The 18,568-nt window shown below is 45.7% G+C and overlaps 2 protein-coding genes across 2 annotated transcripts; one reads left to right on the forward strand and one right to left on the reverse strand.

The window, feature by feature from the left end:
• The first annotated feature begins 76 nt into the window (after window positions 1-76).
• Window positions 77-5,436, forward strand: HAGHL (hydroxyacylglutathione hydrolase like). Its single transcript, XM_032197579.1, has 8 exons — window positions 77-282; window positions 1,008-1,072; window positions 1,206-1,323; window positions 1,605-1,713; window positions 1,839-1,942; window positions 2,106-2,207; window positions 2,292-2,371; window positions 2,654-5,436. Exons 1-8 carry the CDS (start codon window positions 178-180, stop codon window positions 2,817-2,819), a joined length of 849 nt encoding a protein of 282 aa, XP_032053470.1. The 5' UTR covers window positions 77-177; the 3' UTR covers window positions 2,820-5,436.
• An 88-nt stretch (window positions 5,437-5,524) lies between these two features.
• On the reverse strand, window positions 5,525-18,568 carry CIAO3 (cytosolic iron-sulfur assembly component 3). The gene is made up of 11 exons (XM_032197578.1): window positions 18,493-18,568; window positions 17,033-17,128; window positions 15,536-15,679; window positions 15,070-15,202; window positions 14,668-14,802; window positions 14,192-14,310; window positions 13,003-13,132; window positions 12,719-12,791; window positions 8,872-9,009; window positions 7,652-7,809; window positions 5,525-7,002 (listed from the first exon to the last, which is right to left on the reverse strand). The coding sequence occupies exons 1-11, from the start codon at window positions 18,556-18,558 to the stop codon at window positions 6,764-6,766; spliced, it is 1,431 nt and encodes a 476-aa protein (XP_032053469.1). The 5' UTR covers window positions 18,559-18,568; the 3' UTR covers window positions 5,525-6,763.

The following is an 18,568-nucleotide window of genomic DNA, read 5'->3' on the forward strand; positions in this document are numbered from 1 at the left end:
AGGGGACGAGGTTGGACACCGCCCTCCCCCGCCGCAGCCCTTCCCCTCCCCTCCCTTCCCCTCCCTCCCGTCCCGTCCCTTCCCCTCCCTCCCCGCCCGGCCCCTCCCGCAGGTAGCGGCCGCCTCCGGCTCCGGGGGGGGGTTCCCGGAGGGGGTCCCTGTGGGTGGCTCCGGGAGATGAAGGTGAAGGTGGTGTCGGTGCTGGAGGACAACTACATGTACCTGGTCATCGAGGAGCGCACCCGAGACGCCGTGGCCGTGGACGCCGCCGTGCCCAAAAGGGTGAGAGCTTGGGCCCTTCCCCTTGCCAAGGGGGGGCTCGGGGGGGGCTCAACCCGGAGCAGACCCCCCCTACGGGCACCCCAAAGCCCCCCCACAGCCCGACCGGCCCCCATCGGTCCCCCTAAAGCCGTCCCCGTGCCCCCCTTCCCCCCCCCCCCCCCGGTGCAGGCACGGCAGGCGCCGCCGCTTTCTGTTTTGTTTTTCCTCTTTTTTTTTTTTTTATTTTTATTTTTTTTCGCTTTTTTTTTTTTTAAGCGTTCGCCGCTTGCTCGCACGTTTCCTTCCTCCTCCAGGAGGGCAGCCCCGGGGGCGCTGAATTTGGGCTCCCCCCGGGGTGGCTCCAAGCGGCCGAGCCCCGGCTGCAGCGGAGGAGCGGAGGGGGGGGGGGCGCACCGGGCCCAACTCCCTGCTGCTGCTGTGCCAACCCCGGCCCCAAAATGAGCCCGGCCCCAAAACAGCCCCCGACCCCCTGAGAGCTGCCCCTTTGCACCCCCTGCCCTGCTCTGTGCGATGGGTCCTGCACGTTGAGCCGTGCCTTCAGCCCCCCCTGGCCGTGTGTGGTTTTTGGGGTGCCTTTCCTCTCCCTGGGCACCCGGTTTGCAGAGCGGGGTCAGTGCGGGACCGATCCTGTGCTGTGCTGGGTGCTTCAAGAGTGGCTGCGGGGTGTTGGGTGTTGGGTGTGTGGTGTTGGGTGCTCACCACCTCCTGCTCCTGGCCCCTTCCAGCTGCTGGAGATCGTCAGGAGGGAGGACGTGGTGCTGCGAGCCGTCCTCACCACCCACCACCACTGGTAAGTGTCACTGGCCTCTGTACGGGGTGCAGGTGGTGGCCGTGCCCATGGCCATGGCCATGACCATGCCCAGTAGTGCCCAGTGGTGCCCAGCAGTGCCCAGCGGTGCCCGTTGCCTCCTCTCCCCGTGCAGGGACCACGCGCGGGGCAATGAGGAGCTGGCGAGGCTGTGCCCCGGGCTGCGGGTGTACGGCGCCGATGAGCGGATCGGGGCCCTGACGCACAAGGTGGCCCCCAACGAGGAGCTGACGGTGCGTGTGCCCTGCGCCCGGGGGTGTTTGTGGGTGTGCGGCCCCCGGGGTGATGCAGAGGTGGCACCTTTCATGTGGGGTGGGCGTGCTGACCATGGGGAGAAGCCCTGTCCCCTTCCCAGCATGTTTGGGATGGCGCTGGGGCACCCCAAAGGCTGCATCCCCCTTGGTGTCCCCCACCCACTAGGCCCTGGGCAAGCAGCACGGGGGTTTGGGGAAGCTGGGGGTCCGCGGTGAGCCCAGATATGCCTGGCCATAGACCAAACCCTCCGTCCCCACAGTTCGGGGCCATCCATGTGAGGTGCCTCTTCACCCCGTGCCACACCTCAGGCCATATGTGCTACTTCATGTGGGAGGACGGCTCCCCAGACGCGCCGGCTCTCTTCTCAGGTACCGCCACCCTGCTGCCACGCACCCCATCCCCACCCCATGCTCCTGGGGCAAATCCACCGCGTTCCCCTGTCTGGCTGCGGGTTTGGGGTCCCCCCCGTGCCCAGCCCCGTGTCACCCCGCAGGTGACACCCTGTTCGTGGGAGGCTGCGGGAAGTTCTTCGAGGGGACGGCGGAGCAGATGTACACCAACCTCACCCAGGTGCTGGGGGCTTTGCCGAAGGAGACGGTGAGCACCCTGCATCTCCCCCCCTGCCTGGGGGGGCGAAATACTGGGGGGGCTGATGGGGTGGCAGCGCCCATCCTTGGGGCTGCATGCACTGGGGTGCAGCAGGGTTGGATCTGGCACCAGGAGCGCTTGCGACGCTGGGTGCTTCCCGCTGCCCTTGCAGAAAGTGTTCTGCGGCCACGAGTGCACCGTCCGAAACCTCAAGTTCGCCTTAAAAGTGGAACCGGAGAACGAAGCAGTGAAGAAGAAACTTGCGTGGGCCAAGGTAGGTGTCCGTGCCCTCATAGAGGTGATGGTGGGGGGGATGTTGGGTGCCAGCGGGTTTTTGGATGCATCTGGTTCCTTGCAGCAGCGGGATGATGATGACTTGCCTACGGTGCCCTCCACGCTGCAGGAGGAGTTCCTCTACAACCCCTTCCTGCGGGTCACGTAAGCAGAGCCAGCACCTTGGGGGCACAAAGGGCCTGAAACGGGGCCCGTGTCCATCCCTGTCCTGCTGCTCCTGCCCCCAAACCTGCTTCCCCTTCCCCTCCAGCATCGCCCCTTCTCCCAGTGGCTTTGTTGGACAGTGGGAACTCCGAACCCCGAGGGAGGGGAGGGTGCCACATGCCCACAGTGCCCCCAACCTGAGGCCATGCCCCTCGCTGTCCCAGTGTTGAGCTGGGTCCCCATCCCGTCCCCACCATCCCAGCGGAGCCGTTGCCCTTGCAGGGAGGAGGCCGTGCAGAAATTCACGGGCAAGACGGAGCCGGTGGAGGTGCTGAGGGCTCTCCGCACCGAGAAGGATAACTTCAAGAAGCCCAAGGAGCGGCCCCATCCCCAGGCCGTGCTGGCCTTCGACTGGGGACTTTTCAGCCCCTTCCTGGAGAAGAAGTGAGCCGCGGTGGCAGCAGGCAGCTCCCTGGTGTGACCGTGGGCACAGCCACCGAAGTTCAGCATCCCGGTGGTGGCACTGAGGGCCTTGCCACTGGGAAGGGGCTCCTGTCCCAAACCTGCTTGTTTTCAGCCCAATCTGCTGTCGCTCCCTCCAGCGCCGAGCCCAGCTCCTGCTGCCTTCAGGAGCTTTGGAAACGTGTGGCTGCCTCCAGCGAGCAGCCGCGCTGGTCAGCCCTGCGCCACCGGGCCGTGGGTGCTGCTGCAGAGGGTGAGGAGGCGTCTGGGGGGAGCGGGGAGATTGGCAGCACCCAGCGGGCTCCAGGCTCTGCTGCCTCCAGCTGCCTCAAACTACTCGGGGTGTCCCCATGCCCTGATCAGGCCCGGGGCAGGGACGGGTGCGAGGCACTGGGGACACGCAGGAGCTGCCGCAGGGCTGGCCCCGGGCTCCCAGCAGCCAGGGGCTGGGCATCGAGCTGGGCATCAGCAGCTGCTGGACTTCAGAGCTGGGCTGACAGAAACCCTGCCTGCGTTGTGGTTTGTGTGTTTTTTTTTTTCCTTTTTTACTTTCTGGTTTATAGTAGGCAATGTAGGAGATTGTGGAGGGGTTTCTAGGGCAATTGCTGACTTAGCGGAGCCGTCCAAATTGCTTAAGCCTTGCAGGATACCTTCAGGTGGAGTTCAGGTGTGGAGGAGAGCATGCTCTCATCCACTCCGTACAGTGCTTTTCAGGGGGGGAGAGCTTTTAGGCAGCAAGCAACAGTGTGCTGCTATGGATCCATTACAATTTTTTTCCCTCAAGATAGAATACTGGAAAAATACTGGAGAAATTCACACATACCTCGCCTTTCCTCTGGAGTAAGAGTGAGGAGCAGCTGGGTCTCTTATGCCTCTTGAGCATGCAGCCCTCATTGTTCAGTTTGTGCAGAACCAGTACTGTATTTTATTTGTTAAGTCTGAAAAATGTGTAGTGCTTTTATTTTGCAGGTGGTGGTGAGTTGTATTACAAAACTGAGTAATGTAGTTTTCTTTTTTTAGGGAAAAATAGGGCTTGAAGGTAGCTCTGTAAATAGCTGTGAAATCCCTCCGATGGGGCTGGTTTGGGGCAGGTTGCCCCGCGTTGGGCAGTCACACAGATCTCTTTTTTCCTTTCCTTCAGTTGTGCAATGTGTGTGACTCGTTGGCTCGGTGTTGCTCAGTTTACCCCTAGGTCATGCAGATTGCATGAGAACAGAGAGAAGCAACCAGAGGAGTTGGCCCCACAGCCCCATACCACGGGGGGTGTCCTTTTAATCAGCACTGATTACAAACTTTATAGTTCCTAACACTGGAATAGCGTTGACTTCAGGATCTGTTGTGTGGACTGTGAACTGCATCTGTTACCACTGAAGCCTGATTTATGGCCATTTTTTCCCTTGCTAGAAACTTGACTAAGTTTTTTTTTGTTTGTTTGTTTGTTTGTTATATCGTTAGAATTTACTCTTCTGCACAGGAGGGGAAGAGTCAATCCTGCTGCACCAGTTGCCTCGGTACTGTTGCCTCCCTGCTACTCAGTTCAGATGTAATGGTGCAGTTTGCAGGTGATGCCCTACAGGCATCGTACCTGGGGAGTGCCCCTGGACGCTGTATATTGTGAGTGAAGATGCACTGGGGTGCACGTGGGAGGGTTCCCAAACTAGCACGGGGCTTGCTCGTGTTGACAGCAGCGTGCAGCTCAAAGGCTGGGTGAAACTGGAGCTGCTCTTGATACCGTGGCAAGAGCAGACACCTGGGAGAGTTTGTGGGAGCTGTGGTCTGGGTGGAAAGTCCTTTGGCAGCTTTTAGTAAGGTGCATGTTGGTAACTGGAGGTGACAAAATGCAAATCCTCAGTTTAATCTACAGCTAATTCAGCTTGACTTGTGCACTTCTGGCTGGACGTGCATGTTCTCAACAGGAACAGGATGTGTTTTTTTTGCACTGATGTACACAGTTTATGGGCTCAGCACTGCAGCATGTTGGACTTCGTTTGCATTAGCACTGGTCTCTCTTCCTGTAGGTAAAAATGTTACTTAGCATAACACTGTGTTACAGAACTATGCATGGAGAAGGGCATTCACTGCAACTACCAACTTGCTCGTGTATGACTAGGGAAGGGAGGGGGAAACAGTGGGAGATTTTTGCCTTATGAACACTGTGAATTCACCGATTGATCGGCGACACCTAAAATATGTAAAGCTTTTAATTAAAAACATTAAAATTGTCTTTTACACTGTTGGCTTGCTTCTAATGAATAGTGGGAGGCTTGAACAGAGGGAAGTGTCAGAGAAGCTGTTAAAAGAGGCAGGTTAAGGTCTGGCAGCTTTGCTTTTTGCCAGCCCTGAGCTCAAGGCCTGCAGTAACTGAGGGAGGGTTATCTCTGAAAAGGGTCTGGGCAAGGTTTCAGTTTGGGCTAGATGCAGTAACCAGCTTCGGCTGTTTGTATTTACTCTGAAGGAACAAAGCAAACGGGCAGCTTTGTGTTCAATTCTCATCTACTTCACTGCTACGTGATGAAGAATGACTCTGCAGAAAGTAACTGGGAAAAGGAGAAATATTTAAGTGAAGGAAGAACATGATTTTTAAGTTCATTTTCACTTGCAGCTACAGCAGTCACAAGGAGATTCCACATCTGCCAGTGTCCCTTCACCTTGAAGTAAGGCACAGCTGCAACTCCTCCCACTTCCACTGTCCCCTTCCTATACATGCTGTCACTCCATGAAACGACATTCAGATTAAAAAGACCAAAACAGAGTTAGTCATTCACAGTTGTTTTTTTTTTCTGTAAATAGTTCTGAAAACACCCATTCGTAAAAATACAGATAGCAAGTCAAGCACACGTCATCTTCTATAACAAAAGACCAAATCTAGTTCACATCCATACGTGTTTTGGCAAAGCACTGTAATGCACCACATTAAATCAGATGTATTTTTGCTAACCTCTTGGATTGTTCTGGTAAACTGTGATGACTACATCCCCCAGCCTTCTTTTTCTATGACCTTTTATAAATTAACACCTTTCAAAGACACCAAGGACTTTTGTCAAAAAGAAAAGTAGCAATAAATTCTTACTTGAAGCACTGTAAAAACTGTTTTTGCTGAGTTTAAGGATATTACTCATCAGTAACTGTTGAGGCCAGTGTAGCTGTGACAGTTGTGTGTGTGTCTCTATGTATTTATGGAGGGAGAGATGTAATTATCCCCAGTTATGGATGACTGTTATAATTAAAGGAAAAAAAACACATAGCTTTTTCTTCTTAAACATTAATTCGAGTCACATTTCAGCAGGGCACAGAACAGCCCTAGAGATGATGCTTCTTGCATGATTACAGGCTGCTGGTACCCGCCCCCCTCTGCCAGTACAGAGAGGCTGCAGCTGGACTTCAAGGGCATCCAGTCAGGGGCAGAGAAACATAAAAACAAAGCCCAAGGTCTAATTAGACCATTTATAACTAAATGGGGATGTCCCAAAAGAGACAGCCATAAAACTTAGTGCTGTAAAAAAATACAGCAAAGCTTGAATGGGAAATACTCTCAGGTAGCATAAAGCTCATCTTGGTGAGGTTACAGTCTACTTCAAGCCAAATCCTTCAGTACCTTAAATATGTCATTTATGTTAGGAATAGGATTGTAAAGGGAATGCAGATTTAGTCGTTAGAGACTGTAGAGGCTAAGATACATTACTGCTTCTTTTAACATGTATTTAAGTCACTGTTTGTCTTTTATTCACATCATTATAATAATTATAAAGCTGTAGGAATTAGTATTGCCTGCCTAAATGCACATTACCTTCTCCCCAAGGAGAGTCAGAAAGTGCAGTTCACCAGTGATGGCGCTGAGCTTTAGCAGTCTCTTGAGAATCTTAAATACAATCAACTTTAAAAGGCACTGAGTTCATCTGAGCTTCACAGATCTGCATCCAGCATCAGTCTTCACCATTTGATGTTAAATCCAGTGCTTATTTTCTCCACTGCGTGGTACTCTGTATGCAAAGCTTTCCCAGCCTTTTCTGACTCCGTGCCACCCAGCCACTGCTCATACAGTTCAGTTACAGTCCGGTTCTCCTCTGGAATTTCAGCCTTCAGAGAATTATACAGCTTCTCAACTTGCTGGAGCCCATCCTTGCTGGATTCACCTTCCAGTTCAATCTGACCACCTCCATTTAAACAGCCTGCGTAAAACAAAGTGGGAAAAGATCACTGAGTTTAGACATTACTTCAGTTTTATCAGGAAAACAAAATCAACTACGGTTAAGCTTGCTTTCCACCTGTGAACAGCTGCAGAAATAAGAACACGCCCTCATTATCTAACAGCAGCAGGGCAGGCAGCAGCCCAAGAGGGGAGCTCACTGCCTGGTGTGACCCAATGCTAATTAATTCAGCCCAGCTGTGACAGGGCTCCAAGGCTTCCTGGGAAGTGCCAGGGAGGCAGAGATAAGAGGAAGCAAGGAGGGATGGCTTTCTTCCCCTGTTGTCAGGGAAAGAAAAAAAAAAAAAGCCAGTATGCAACCTAGGCAAAAACAGCCCTGTGGTCTCAACTGAAGGTAAGATAAATATCTTGGGATATGTTCTGGATTTGCTGTTTCAACATGAAATTTAACTGTAATTACTTAAATCCTGAAGAATTACTAGTTTCTAGGTAGGGAAACACACATACCCCTTGCTAATCCCATGTTGGTACTATCACATCTTAAGAATTTGAAGACTTTGCCACAACATTCAGGGATGTGAGAAGCTGCTGTCGTCTCACATTTTAGTTACAGCTCCATATGGCTTCCTACAGCTACAGACTGTAGCAGTGAAATCCCTGTGCAGCCTTACCTGATGGACAGGCCATGACTTCAACGTAGTGATAGGGTGACTTCCCTCGTTTCAACTTTTGCACTAAGTTTTGTATGTTTCGAAATCCGTATGCCAAGGCAAACTGGAGCAGAACTACTCCATCCTTCTCCAGTGTCACCTCTTGGAAGTCCTTGTTTCTGAGGAACAAGAGCAGAGAATGTCTTATCAAAATTAACTTCTATTTTAAACTTCAAAGAAGCCTACGTCGAAACAAAATTCTTCATAGAGTCTTATTTGAGAAAGCTGTCCTAGTTCTTTGCCACTGAAGCGAAACAGTTGGCAGAGCTAGCTTACAAATCCTTTTCTGATCCTGTCTGAGGACCTGCTGCTTGAACACAGTTTCCTGAAGAACACCCATATTGAATAAGTCCTTAAAACCTAAGCAAATGGAGCCTAAACTGAAGTTTCACTGTGATAGGCCACCTGAGCTGGCTTCAGCCAACTTACACATCAGTGAGGCCACTGAAGGAAACTTAAACTGTAGTGGGTCATAAAACCATGGAGGTAACGATCATTGAAGGCTTCTGCGCTCCTAACATTAGTGGAAATACCTGTTCCTGATAATAAGTAATTTCACTTTTATCAAGCGTTTTGTATGGAGACTGCAAAGAACTGCTTCCATATTCCATCTGCTTCCTACAACAGACTCCTAAGCACTAACAGTGTTAATCAGGGCTGTAATTCACTACAAATGTCACATTAAGCTTATACATAGGAAGCATGCAGGAATTTCAGCTAAACGTGCCTCTATACCCAAACTGAAGTGACTTTTTTCTGCCTTACCATAACACTGTTAAAACAGAGTTCCAAAATCCTGACATAAGATTTTTTCTCTTCCATGATAGCTACATCAGTAACAGGGTTACATTATTGGCCTGTCTGCAGGTGAGACAACTCAGATCCCTGTAAGCTCTGACTTCTAGGTTGCTCTAAAATTATCTGAAACTTGATACTGGGAAAATCCATGAGGCCAAAATGAAATGTGTGGGTGGTGAAGGGGCTAGAAGTCTCCAAGGGCCAGGCTGCATGGAGTGCTGGCTGATTTATGGCTCAGCAACTGTGGGAGTGAGAAGCCAATTCCCATGCCTCAAAGTAAAATGTTTAACATTGCAAAGAAAGTTTCAGCCCATCAGCAAGGCAAAGCATAAACAGAATTGCAATAAAAATAGTGCTTTCTGTAAAAACTTTAAACTTCTTACTTTAAAGGTTTGTACTGAATTGTATCCACTTGAATTCCAAAGAGTTCCTTGGCTGCATACTTGTATATGTGCTCCAAATAACCACCAGAACCACCTCCTGAGTGGCTAGTGAGTTCCTCTTCTGCAGCACTACTAAACCTGAGGAAGGGAAGAAAGCAGCAGTTTTAAGGGTCTCTTTGCTAAAACACCAGACAGCACAAAGCCCTTCAAACAGAAGTTTCATTACACCAATACTAAAACAGCTTCAGTACTTCTAATAGAAGCATCATGTTGTTAGTCCTGTGAGGTTCTCTGATAGCAGAATTTTCATCTAGGGAATTCAAAAGCAATAGAACAAGCCACAGACCGGCTCCCTTTGAACTCCTAGCCTTTCCTTTTCTCCTGGGAAGAGACTATTTATAGCTTCAGTGCCCTGCAGATTTAACTCTGTGCTAACATCCCTTGGGTTAAGCTCAGTGGAAATACTGTGACTTGATCCTACTGCCAACTTAATCTTCACACAACAAAACTACATTTGGGAACATTTGAGTTATGAGGGCAATTACCTGAACTGTCTAAGTGAATGCATTTTTTACTTAGCTTCCTGTTTAGTATCTCTACAAACATCCTGGGTTATACTTAGAAATGGGAGGAGGGAAATAATGAAGCAGTGGGGGTATGGATCTGTGCAGCCTATGCTTCTTGTGGAGAACACAGTCTAGAGTCAGTCAAGAGACATCAGTCATAAAGCTTTTCTGCAACATCAGCAAAAGCTGAGTTCATTATTTAAAGCTCTCTGGTCCTCTGTTACAACACGCTTTTTTTGGGGGGAAAATGGGTACTTATGTCTAGTTGCCAGGACATCAGAGAACGCTTCAGGGAGGTATCAGTGCTGTCCGTCCAAGCATGAAGAGATGAAACCAGTGTTGCTGTGGTTTCACATGGCCATCAGAGTTGCAGAACATAAAGATAAACAAACCTAATAAAGCCAGGGCATTTGTTCTGTAAATGGTTGTCCTCAGCAGGAACCTGGTTCTAGTTCAACACGTCTCTGGTGTTGAATAACTGCGCTAACATAAGTTCTGTTAATTCAAGTTCTGCACAAATAATTCCATCTCACTGATATCCTAAAACACGACCAAGTACTTAGAAGTCAAGATAATGTTTCTTGAAAAACAGCTCACCAGATGGAAGCCGCAACAATAGCTTTTGTTATAAGAGAATAATAAAATGTGGGGTATGCTTATAAGCACTCATCAGGCAGTGACACTTGCATTTTCCTACTAACAGCTGCAGGAGGGAAAACACTTGAATTCAGGCCAAGCAGTTTCAAGTCAAATCGAAGATGTTGCCGCTTGCCGATAAAATCTTAGTTTTAGAAGAACTGCAGAAGGCAACACTTTAGCCTGTAATCACCTTCAGAAACTATTTTTAATTTGATCTTGTTTACAGGAACTGAGCTTCATTAATGAAATGTTTCAGTGTGTCTGGCCTCACGTACTGCTACTCTCTTAAACTGAGGCTGCCAGTAAGCTTTAGAGCTGGCCTGGAGCAAACAGTTATACCAGCAAAAGTCCTCAGATTTCTGGCACTTTATCTAGTTCTTGCTGCCAAATATAATAACCTCTTAATGGGCTTTTCCACGTGCTGGAGGATAAGGCAAAACAACAGTCATTGGACTGCTTATGTTAATGCTCCAAGTTCTGATGAATACGTGCAGTTTGTAACCAGTCAATTTACTGAGTAAGTTAAAGCTAGCAAAAGGTTATAGAAGCACTTTATCACCACAAGCATGAGGCCTAGTGCTCAGAATGTACTCCTAAGGAGTGAGCCAGAGATTTTTATCAAGTAATTAGACATTTTGTTCTATGTTATAACTGACACCTCCATAATGTTATTTCCTAAATGAATCTAAACACTTCAGAATGTTTTTTTAACTCCTTGATTTTCTGTTAATAGTATAGCAATAAAAGATGTAGTACAGAAGTGCTTGTTTACATGGGCAACTTCTGAAACTACCTTTGGGAATTAGCCATGCAGACGGTTATTACAGCTGAAGACTTTTTTTTTTTTGGATGTGAAAGTAATTTGTGCATGAGCCACGTTAGAAAAAGGCAATACTAGAAGAATTTATAAATTCAGAATGCATGAGTACATCTGTGCTAGTAAAATGCTTTACACGCATGCACTGATGTAAACTCCTTCAATATACAAGCTTAATGGCAGCACGAAAAACGTTTGCATCCATGTTATGCAGTCTCTCAGTTCCTAAAGTTTTATCAGTACTCCAGCTATGCATCACCTGATATCATTATATCATCATGTCTTTCAAGGCAGATATAGTAGTGAAACAAGATCAATCACAGGAAATGAAAAAAGAGTGACTGCTGGCTTGGTGTGCTTTCAGTTCCTTAAAGAAGTCCTCCTGAGCAATGTGAATGAGAGACTGTGTTCTACAGAACAGATTCAGTGTATTATTTGAAAATTCTTCCTTCTGCTACCTATCAGTGGTAACAAGGTTCACATTTTAAATTTACCTAAAAGTGCAGAAGTAAGCTGCACTAAGCAGCTTACTTCTAATAAGCTATAAATCTCATTATTATGGTGTTTTGTTTTTTTTTTGAAAGTATCCCTTGAATAAAAGGGATCAGACTGCAGTAGACAATCTCTATCTCACATTCTTGATGCTTCTGTTCACAGCTATGTCAAAGTACACATGCTGTTCAGACAACTCCTAAGCAAAGGCTGCCCATGGCACTTAGTTGTATTGGAAAGACTTCAATCTGTATTGGAAAGACTTCAATCCTTTTTAGAAATAAGCTACATTTCAAAACAAGTGTCGTATCTGCAAAGGGTATAACTGAAAACAGACAAGAGCCACATCCTACTCATGTGCCCTCTGTGTATTTGGGGTATCAAAATCTCTCCTAAAAACTTAGTCTGAACAGTAAACTTCTGAACTATATTGTTAATCTTTTAAAATTTATAAAGGTTGCTACATATGTAGCATGTTTATTATGACGCAAAGTGCTACAGAGACATTTCTTCTAAACTGATGAAGAGAATGCTTTGGTTTCATGATCAGTGTGGAACCACTACTGCATGTCAACTTAGAGGGATAAAATGTGATTTTAATGTTTCTATAATCTCTTAGATCTCTGCAGTTGTCACTTAACCAGATGTTTTCAGTTAATGCAACTGAAGTCTCATCTGGTTTGCATATGTTTAAGATCATGTTTTTGCAAATAAAGACTCCCAGAGATTAGCTGAGTGACCTAAATATTTTTTTCTGCTTTAATACTGGAATCCTTATAGAAGCTCAGATAACGAATAGACACAAGCAAACTTGTGTTTGCAGCCAGTGCAATACCAGGCCTTGTTTCAGCAAACTCTTTTATTGCTGACCTAGATTATTTCACTCCTCTGAGCATGTACGTGGATTTTCATAGGATTCCACCAGTTATATTGGGAGTAAAAGTAATGAAACAACCGTGATGCAATTTGTACTTCTCTGCACAATTATTTTGCTGTTACACTCTTACTGAGCTAGTTATAGCAATCCTGATGATTTATGGTGAGAATTACTAATCCTTGACCTACTAAAATCTAGCAAAAAGCTACAGGTGCTCCAAAAGTGTAAATTTGTCACAGATCGCTAAAGTACTTTATGCAGAATTGTACTGATTCAAAATTAGTGAAAACAAATAAATGCAAATAAATACAAACAAATGCAAACAAATGATTGTCTCCTGTGCAGCCTTGTGCACAGGAGAACAGTAGTAGAAGGCAAATTGTGTTGAAGAACTTGGTAAGAAGAGTGGATGAACAAGAACATGCCTGAAAGGTACAAATGAAATTTTGTTCTTACATGGTATCCAGAGGAGCAGGATCTACATCTGATAGAGATACTCCTTCTTGTTCCAGTAACTTCAGCACTTCCCCTAAAACAGAAGCACAGCATATTTTGGGGATAAAGGAAAACAATCCACAGATCAATACCTAAGCATACATCTGCAGTCTTTACCAGAACGTGATTTGTATTATTGAAGTGAAATTATACAGCAATATCCATGCATTACTTCCTCCACCACCAAAAAAAAGATTATTAAAACCAGTCCAGAAGTTATCTAGACTGTCTCTAGCTCTACTTACCTGTGGTGATTACACAGTCCACATCTCGAGTTTGGTACTCTTGGTTGAAAAAGTCTGGCCTTGAAGCCTCTAGCTTTTTGTCATAACAGGGCATTACTGTTACATGGTATATCTGGTCAGGTGTTAAGTGCTGGAAAAAGACACAGCAATGTAGCTGGACGGGTCAATATCAAACCTGTCTTGTGCAAGATATTTTCCAAGTACAAATGAGAATGAAGAAATTAATGCTGCCATGCCTCTGGAAGTACTCTTGATTATTGAATATGAAAATATATTTATATATTTTTTTCTCTCTTATAGAACCCTTGCTAGCAAGTGTCACCAACATGGTCTTTCACAGTTTCCCCCCCCCACCACCTATTGCTAGTGCAGGTGATCCAATCAGTGGAGAAATCCTATTCAGTTACATGATATGTTTCTAACACGCTACTAAACCCCTGCATCAGTAACTGAGAAATAATCTAGAGTTGGACAAAAAACTCAGGACCATCCAAGAAATAAGTACAAGCTGAGGAAATAAGTCATTGACTCAAGGCCATTGTTTTGCTGTCTTGTGCCAAATATTCTCAGTAGCTGCCAATTTTTGTTACAAATATGCAGATGTCAGCAATTATTTAATGCAAGTGTTAAACCAGTGCTTGTTAATGGGCAATAAATCATACAATCAGAAACGGTGCTTAAGTTTGTTGCTGGACAACTCTGGGCTATTAGTATAACTCTAGTCTTTAAGTATCAAATTTACATTTGGAAAGATTCCAAAGGTTAAAGACTGAGCACAAAACTAAGTCAAACTGAAACAGAACATTAAGTTGGGAAAGAACAAGTAATTTTTAGACAAGACATGATCTGCACGTATGCAGTGACTGAAGTTTTGTCTTAGGTTAATTTATTTTAAGTTATCCACCAACTGTGAACAGCATGAAAATACTACACAGTGGTATTTGAGATGTCAGCACAAGTACACTGAGCAATCAGATTCTGTAGCCTTCCTGAATAATATAGAGAGATTTTAAGTACTCCACCAAGCTTAAGCTTAGTGTTACTGGCCCAGTGGTCAGCTTCTTACTAGATAATGCAGAAATGAGGGAGATGCTGCCTTTGCTGGCAATTTATAAGACAACTTTTTACTTTCAAGCTCTCCTGTAAAACACAAAGGAATATATATCAGATATTGTTCAATAGACCTTACCTGCTGTTCTGCAAAATAGCCCTTTATCAAGGAGCCCATGACCTGCTGCGGAGACTTGGTGGTGCTGATATAAGGAATGATGAAACTGCCATGGGTTTTCTCTGCATAGCAGATCCAACCTGAGGAGAGTCTAATTAGCAAACAGCTACTATAAATGAAAAAAAGCAAACAACAAGCACCCATTCACTGTGCCCACAGCCCCTCAACCCCAGACTTACTATCAAGTAATAACCATTTTCAGACTCGCTTCAATGCAAAAAGCAAAGGAAGTGTAACACAATTCATTTTGGAAAGATCAGTAGGCAGCTGCACAGACCATTATTGCTGTTAACACCAAGATCTCTTTGTACTGAGAAGAAAGTAACCCTCTCAGTAAATTTATCCATGTGAACGTTTCTGACTAGCTTTCTGAATTCTTGTTTTGATGTACTTTAGTATGCCTTTTTATTATTCCCGTAACTAATTTACTACCATACCTGGACAGGCAGAAGCTAGCATTGGCAAAGCCTTTTTGTCTTCAGCTTGTTTTCGAAAGCGTTTTACAAACTCTTTTTGACTCTCCAGCAGACTGAAGTTTCTTGAAAAGGTTGTATCAAATACATAGTGCACACCTAGGCAATACAGCACACGTGTTAAAATTCACAGGGAAGATACAAGCAGCAAATCACATATCATAAAGTTCCTTCTCTCCATTACTCCAACTTTACTTTGCGATTGAAAATGCAGAATGCTTGCATTTTAGCTTAATGCAAATTACACAGAATTATGAATCCAGATGGAGGTTAATTTACATCACCCTTGCGAGCTCATAAAATTTGTACCTAACATATATCCCAGCAGTCCCACCTGTGATTAACAGAACACATTACCACACTTGCCTAAACTCTTTAAGAATGCAGTCAACTTCTTTGCTGTTTCCAGAACACTCAATTTACATCTCGCAGCTAGTGAAGCTCTGGACTGTGGTGAAACAGAAACCACCACCAACTTCTGTTCATTCGGAGCTGCAGTCTTAAAAAATAAATAAAAAGTATCTGTTCAGACAGTACTAATAGAGCTCATGCAGTATTGTAGCACATTAGAACTTCACCAAATATCTCCCAGTTCACCTCCCAAGTTACTAACATAGGCTGGCAACATAAAAAGGACATTCCCAAACCTATGACTACTTTTTAAAAAATTGGAAAATGCACCACACCTCACTGAGAATGTATTCAGATCCTTCCCATCTTTGAAACTAATTTTTGTGTGTGCTGTTTCCAAACATGCTTCTACAGACGCACCACACCAATCTATTAAGACCCTAAGACTTTGCAGCCTACCTCCCCGTGTCTTGTCACCTACCTTGTTAGAAGTTAGTATTTTGCAGAGCTCTTCGTGGCTCTGCTGAGTGATTAATACACTCTCTGCTGATGTAATGCAGCCACTACAAGCTAAACAGTCGTTCAGAGTAATTTTAGCCTTCTCCAGTTTTTGTGCTTCTCCATCCTAGGCAGAAACAGATTAGATTCGATTTAGATCGCAATAGAGAATTAGGCAGGGAGGCAGTTTCTAATCTTTACTCTGTTTAGTAACAAAGATATTAGATATTGCTCCTTTTACCCCCTGGTTTATTTCTTTCTTTCTTTTTCAGTAAAACAAGGAGGAAGATGTATCTTTGAAGGTTGCTGATTTTAATGTGATCATTCGGCATATCCACACAAATATGTTGAGGAACTTCAGGATAAACTTTAGCAAGACCATGAACTTGTCAGCAAATATGGAACAGTTGCTGAGGCCACAGTTATTTCTGCTATCCGGTGGGCTGACATTGTTCCAAAACACTGCAATTATATACTTTCCCAGGAGCAAATACGGCCTGTCTTGTAGTTTTTCAGCTTGTGGGTGGCTAAAAGCTGGGCCGCCATGGCAAACATACTACAGATTGCAGCTGCAACTTTAACCACAAAACTGTAGACCACAGAGATCCTAAGCCTTTAAGACCCAACCTCCAGTGTGTAGTGAACATCTACCCTTGAGAAAGCACAGCAGCTTTGCCACCTCTGTCAGATGCAGCTCATATTATTGAATAGTACTGGAGCTGTTTCTTCACAGGAGTCTTGAATTTCACTCCTGCTAAAGAAATCGTGTAACCAGACTACAACTTGCTAATATTTTTAGGTGATGCTGAATGTTCTGCAGATTTTTTTGTGTGCAAAACTTACACAGACACTAAAAGGGAAATGTATGGCTGACTATCATTGTGTGGTATGGCAATAGAAGGAAATATTTTTCATTGTAATTGCCCCGAATAAATCAGTTTTGCAATGAGACTCTCCCCCTTAAACTTCATATCTCAATAAAGTCAGACACAGAGCAATTAGGTACTACTGAATTAAAATATTTAATCAGAAATCAGGCTCCTTTAGAAGTACTGCATCCCCTGCCCCACTTTTTTAAAGTTAAAAGACCATCTAATCTAATTGAATCTCTTTGAAAGTAACTGTATGAAACAGTGCAATAAAAAAGACATTATCTCAAATAATCTAGGAATTATTAATGTTTAAGAATTGATGGCAAAAAAGACTTAGCTTATCTGCTCTTATACTAAAAATCACCATTAGTTATTGTCAATGTTTCAGAGCATAATAATAGACACCAAATCAGAATTATTACTTGTAAAATTTAATCATTAACAAGTTGGACTTTGGAAAAAAGATGTGAGAATGCTGATGACAAAAGCAACACTTATTACATCTTGGTCCTCTGTGAAGTATTTAATAGGCTACAACTATTAATATGTAAAAATACGTTAGCATTTTCTGCATATTTTACACAATAATAAAGAAAAATCACAAATACCTGACCGATCTGAAAATAGCTCCCGTCTGCTTCAATTTTGATCTTAGCTGCTGCTTTTCCAGGCTTTTTTTCCACCTTCACAGGCTTGATACATTCCTGAAAGAGAAATAAAGCCCCAGAACAAGATGAGCAATGACGCACGGAAGGCTGGTTTCAAAGAAACTAAAATGATCAAACCCGGAGACTTGTTCTAAAGTGAATGCCTCCTACCCTTTAAGCAATGCTGGATACACTTACGGTGTTTATAAGCACCAAGGGAAAACGTACCAGCAAAATCCGCTTACCCCTTTTTTACAGAAGGAACACTTTTTCAGCATCATACCAAAACCAGAGGAGAGTTTCTGTGTTCTTTCTCAAACAGCACAGCTGTGTTTTCAGGAGCCTTGCCTGCAAAGTCTTCCTCTCCTCTCTCGAATCTGACAGATGATCGTGCAGCCTTCATTGCGAATTTTAACCGAGGGAGGCGTGGTCGCTACAGTCTACATGTGGCTAGTGCCAATGAAGTTTCATGCAATGTCGAAAGGACTCTGACGACCTCAGATGGACAGCTTCCAGTTTTCTGTATTGTACTGTGATGAAGTCTCAGGGGTATTTTCACATTTTGTGCGATTTTTATTCTTTACGCACTTTATGACTCCTTGTCCTACTTCCACAGCTACAATTCGTTTTGCCTTTTAGCATCCTTGCCCTGCCAACACCTTTAAACAGATTCACCCCTAACTTAATCCAACCTTACTACATTTTTGTTCTGCATTTTGCCAGATTCAGAGACTATAGGCACAAGTCTCTACGATTCTTCACTTCTGCTCAGTGAATAAACCAAGCAAGGAACTGTATTTGAAGCAGAGCAGCAGGTCACATCATTTACGTGGGAGACTTCACTGGGAAACGCAGGTATTAAAGGGACAGTTAATGGGATTTGCTATATCCCGTTCCACAGGTTCAGGAGTTCTCTGCACTATTTATCAGCAAATGTCTGGGATTTTGTACTTTTGTTGGTGCTGGATGACTGTGGAAAGAAACCTCCATACCCCTGCTGCCCTGCTCATTGCCCCCATGACCCCAGCCCCGCTGGGGGTGGCACAGGCCGACCTTTTGAGGTGGTTTGGTGACCTTTGGGGTTGCTCGGTGACCCCGTGGGGGTGGTTTGATAACCCTTTGGGGTGGCTTGGTGACCTTTGGGGTGGCTCGGTGACCTTTGGGGCAATTCGGTGACCCTTTAGGGCAGCTCGGTGACCCTTTAGGGTGTCTCGGTGCCCGTGGCAACACCCCTGGGCCCAGGCCGGGGGGGGCCCAGCCCTGCCAGCGCCCAGCACCCATGGGGGCGGCTGACACCCATGGGGGCCTCTCCCCCCTGTACCCCCCGACCCCTGACGGCGGCTGGAGGACTCCACCTCTCTCCCACCTCCTTCCCGGCCCTCACCACCGCCCCCCCAGGCCCCGGGCCGCCCCCTGCCCACCTGTGAGGGCGCGATGTAGTCGTCCAGGCCCGCCAGCCGCAGCGCCCCGCTCAGCCGCGACGCCATCGCTGCCGTC

This window comes from Aythya fuligula, chromosome 15 (assembly GCF_009819795.1).
Source record: "Aythya fuligula isolate bAytFul2 chromosome 15, bAytFul2.pri, whole genome shotgun sequence".
Lineage (NCBI taxonomy): Eukaryota > Metazoa > Chordata > Aves > Anseriformes > Anatidae > Aythya > Aythya fuligula.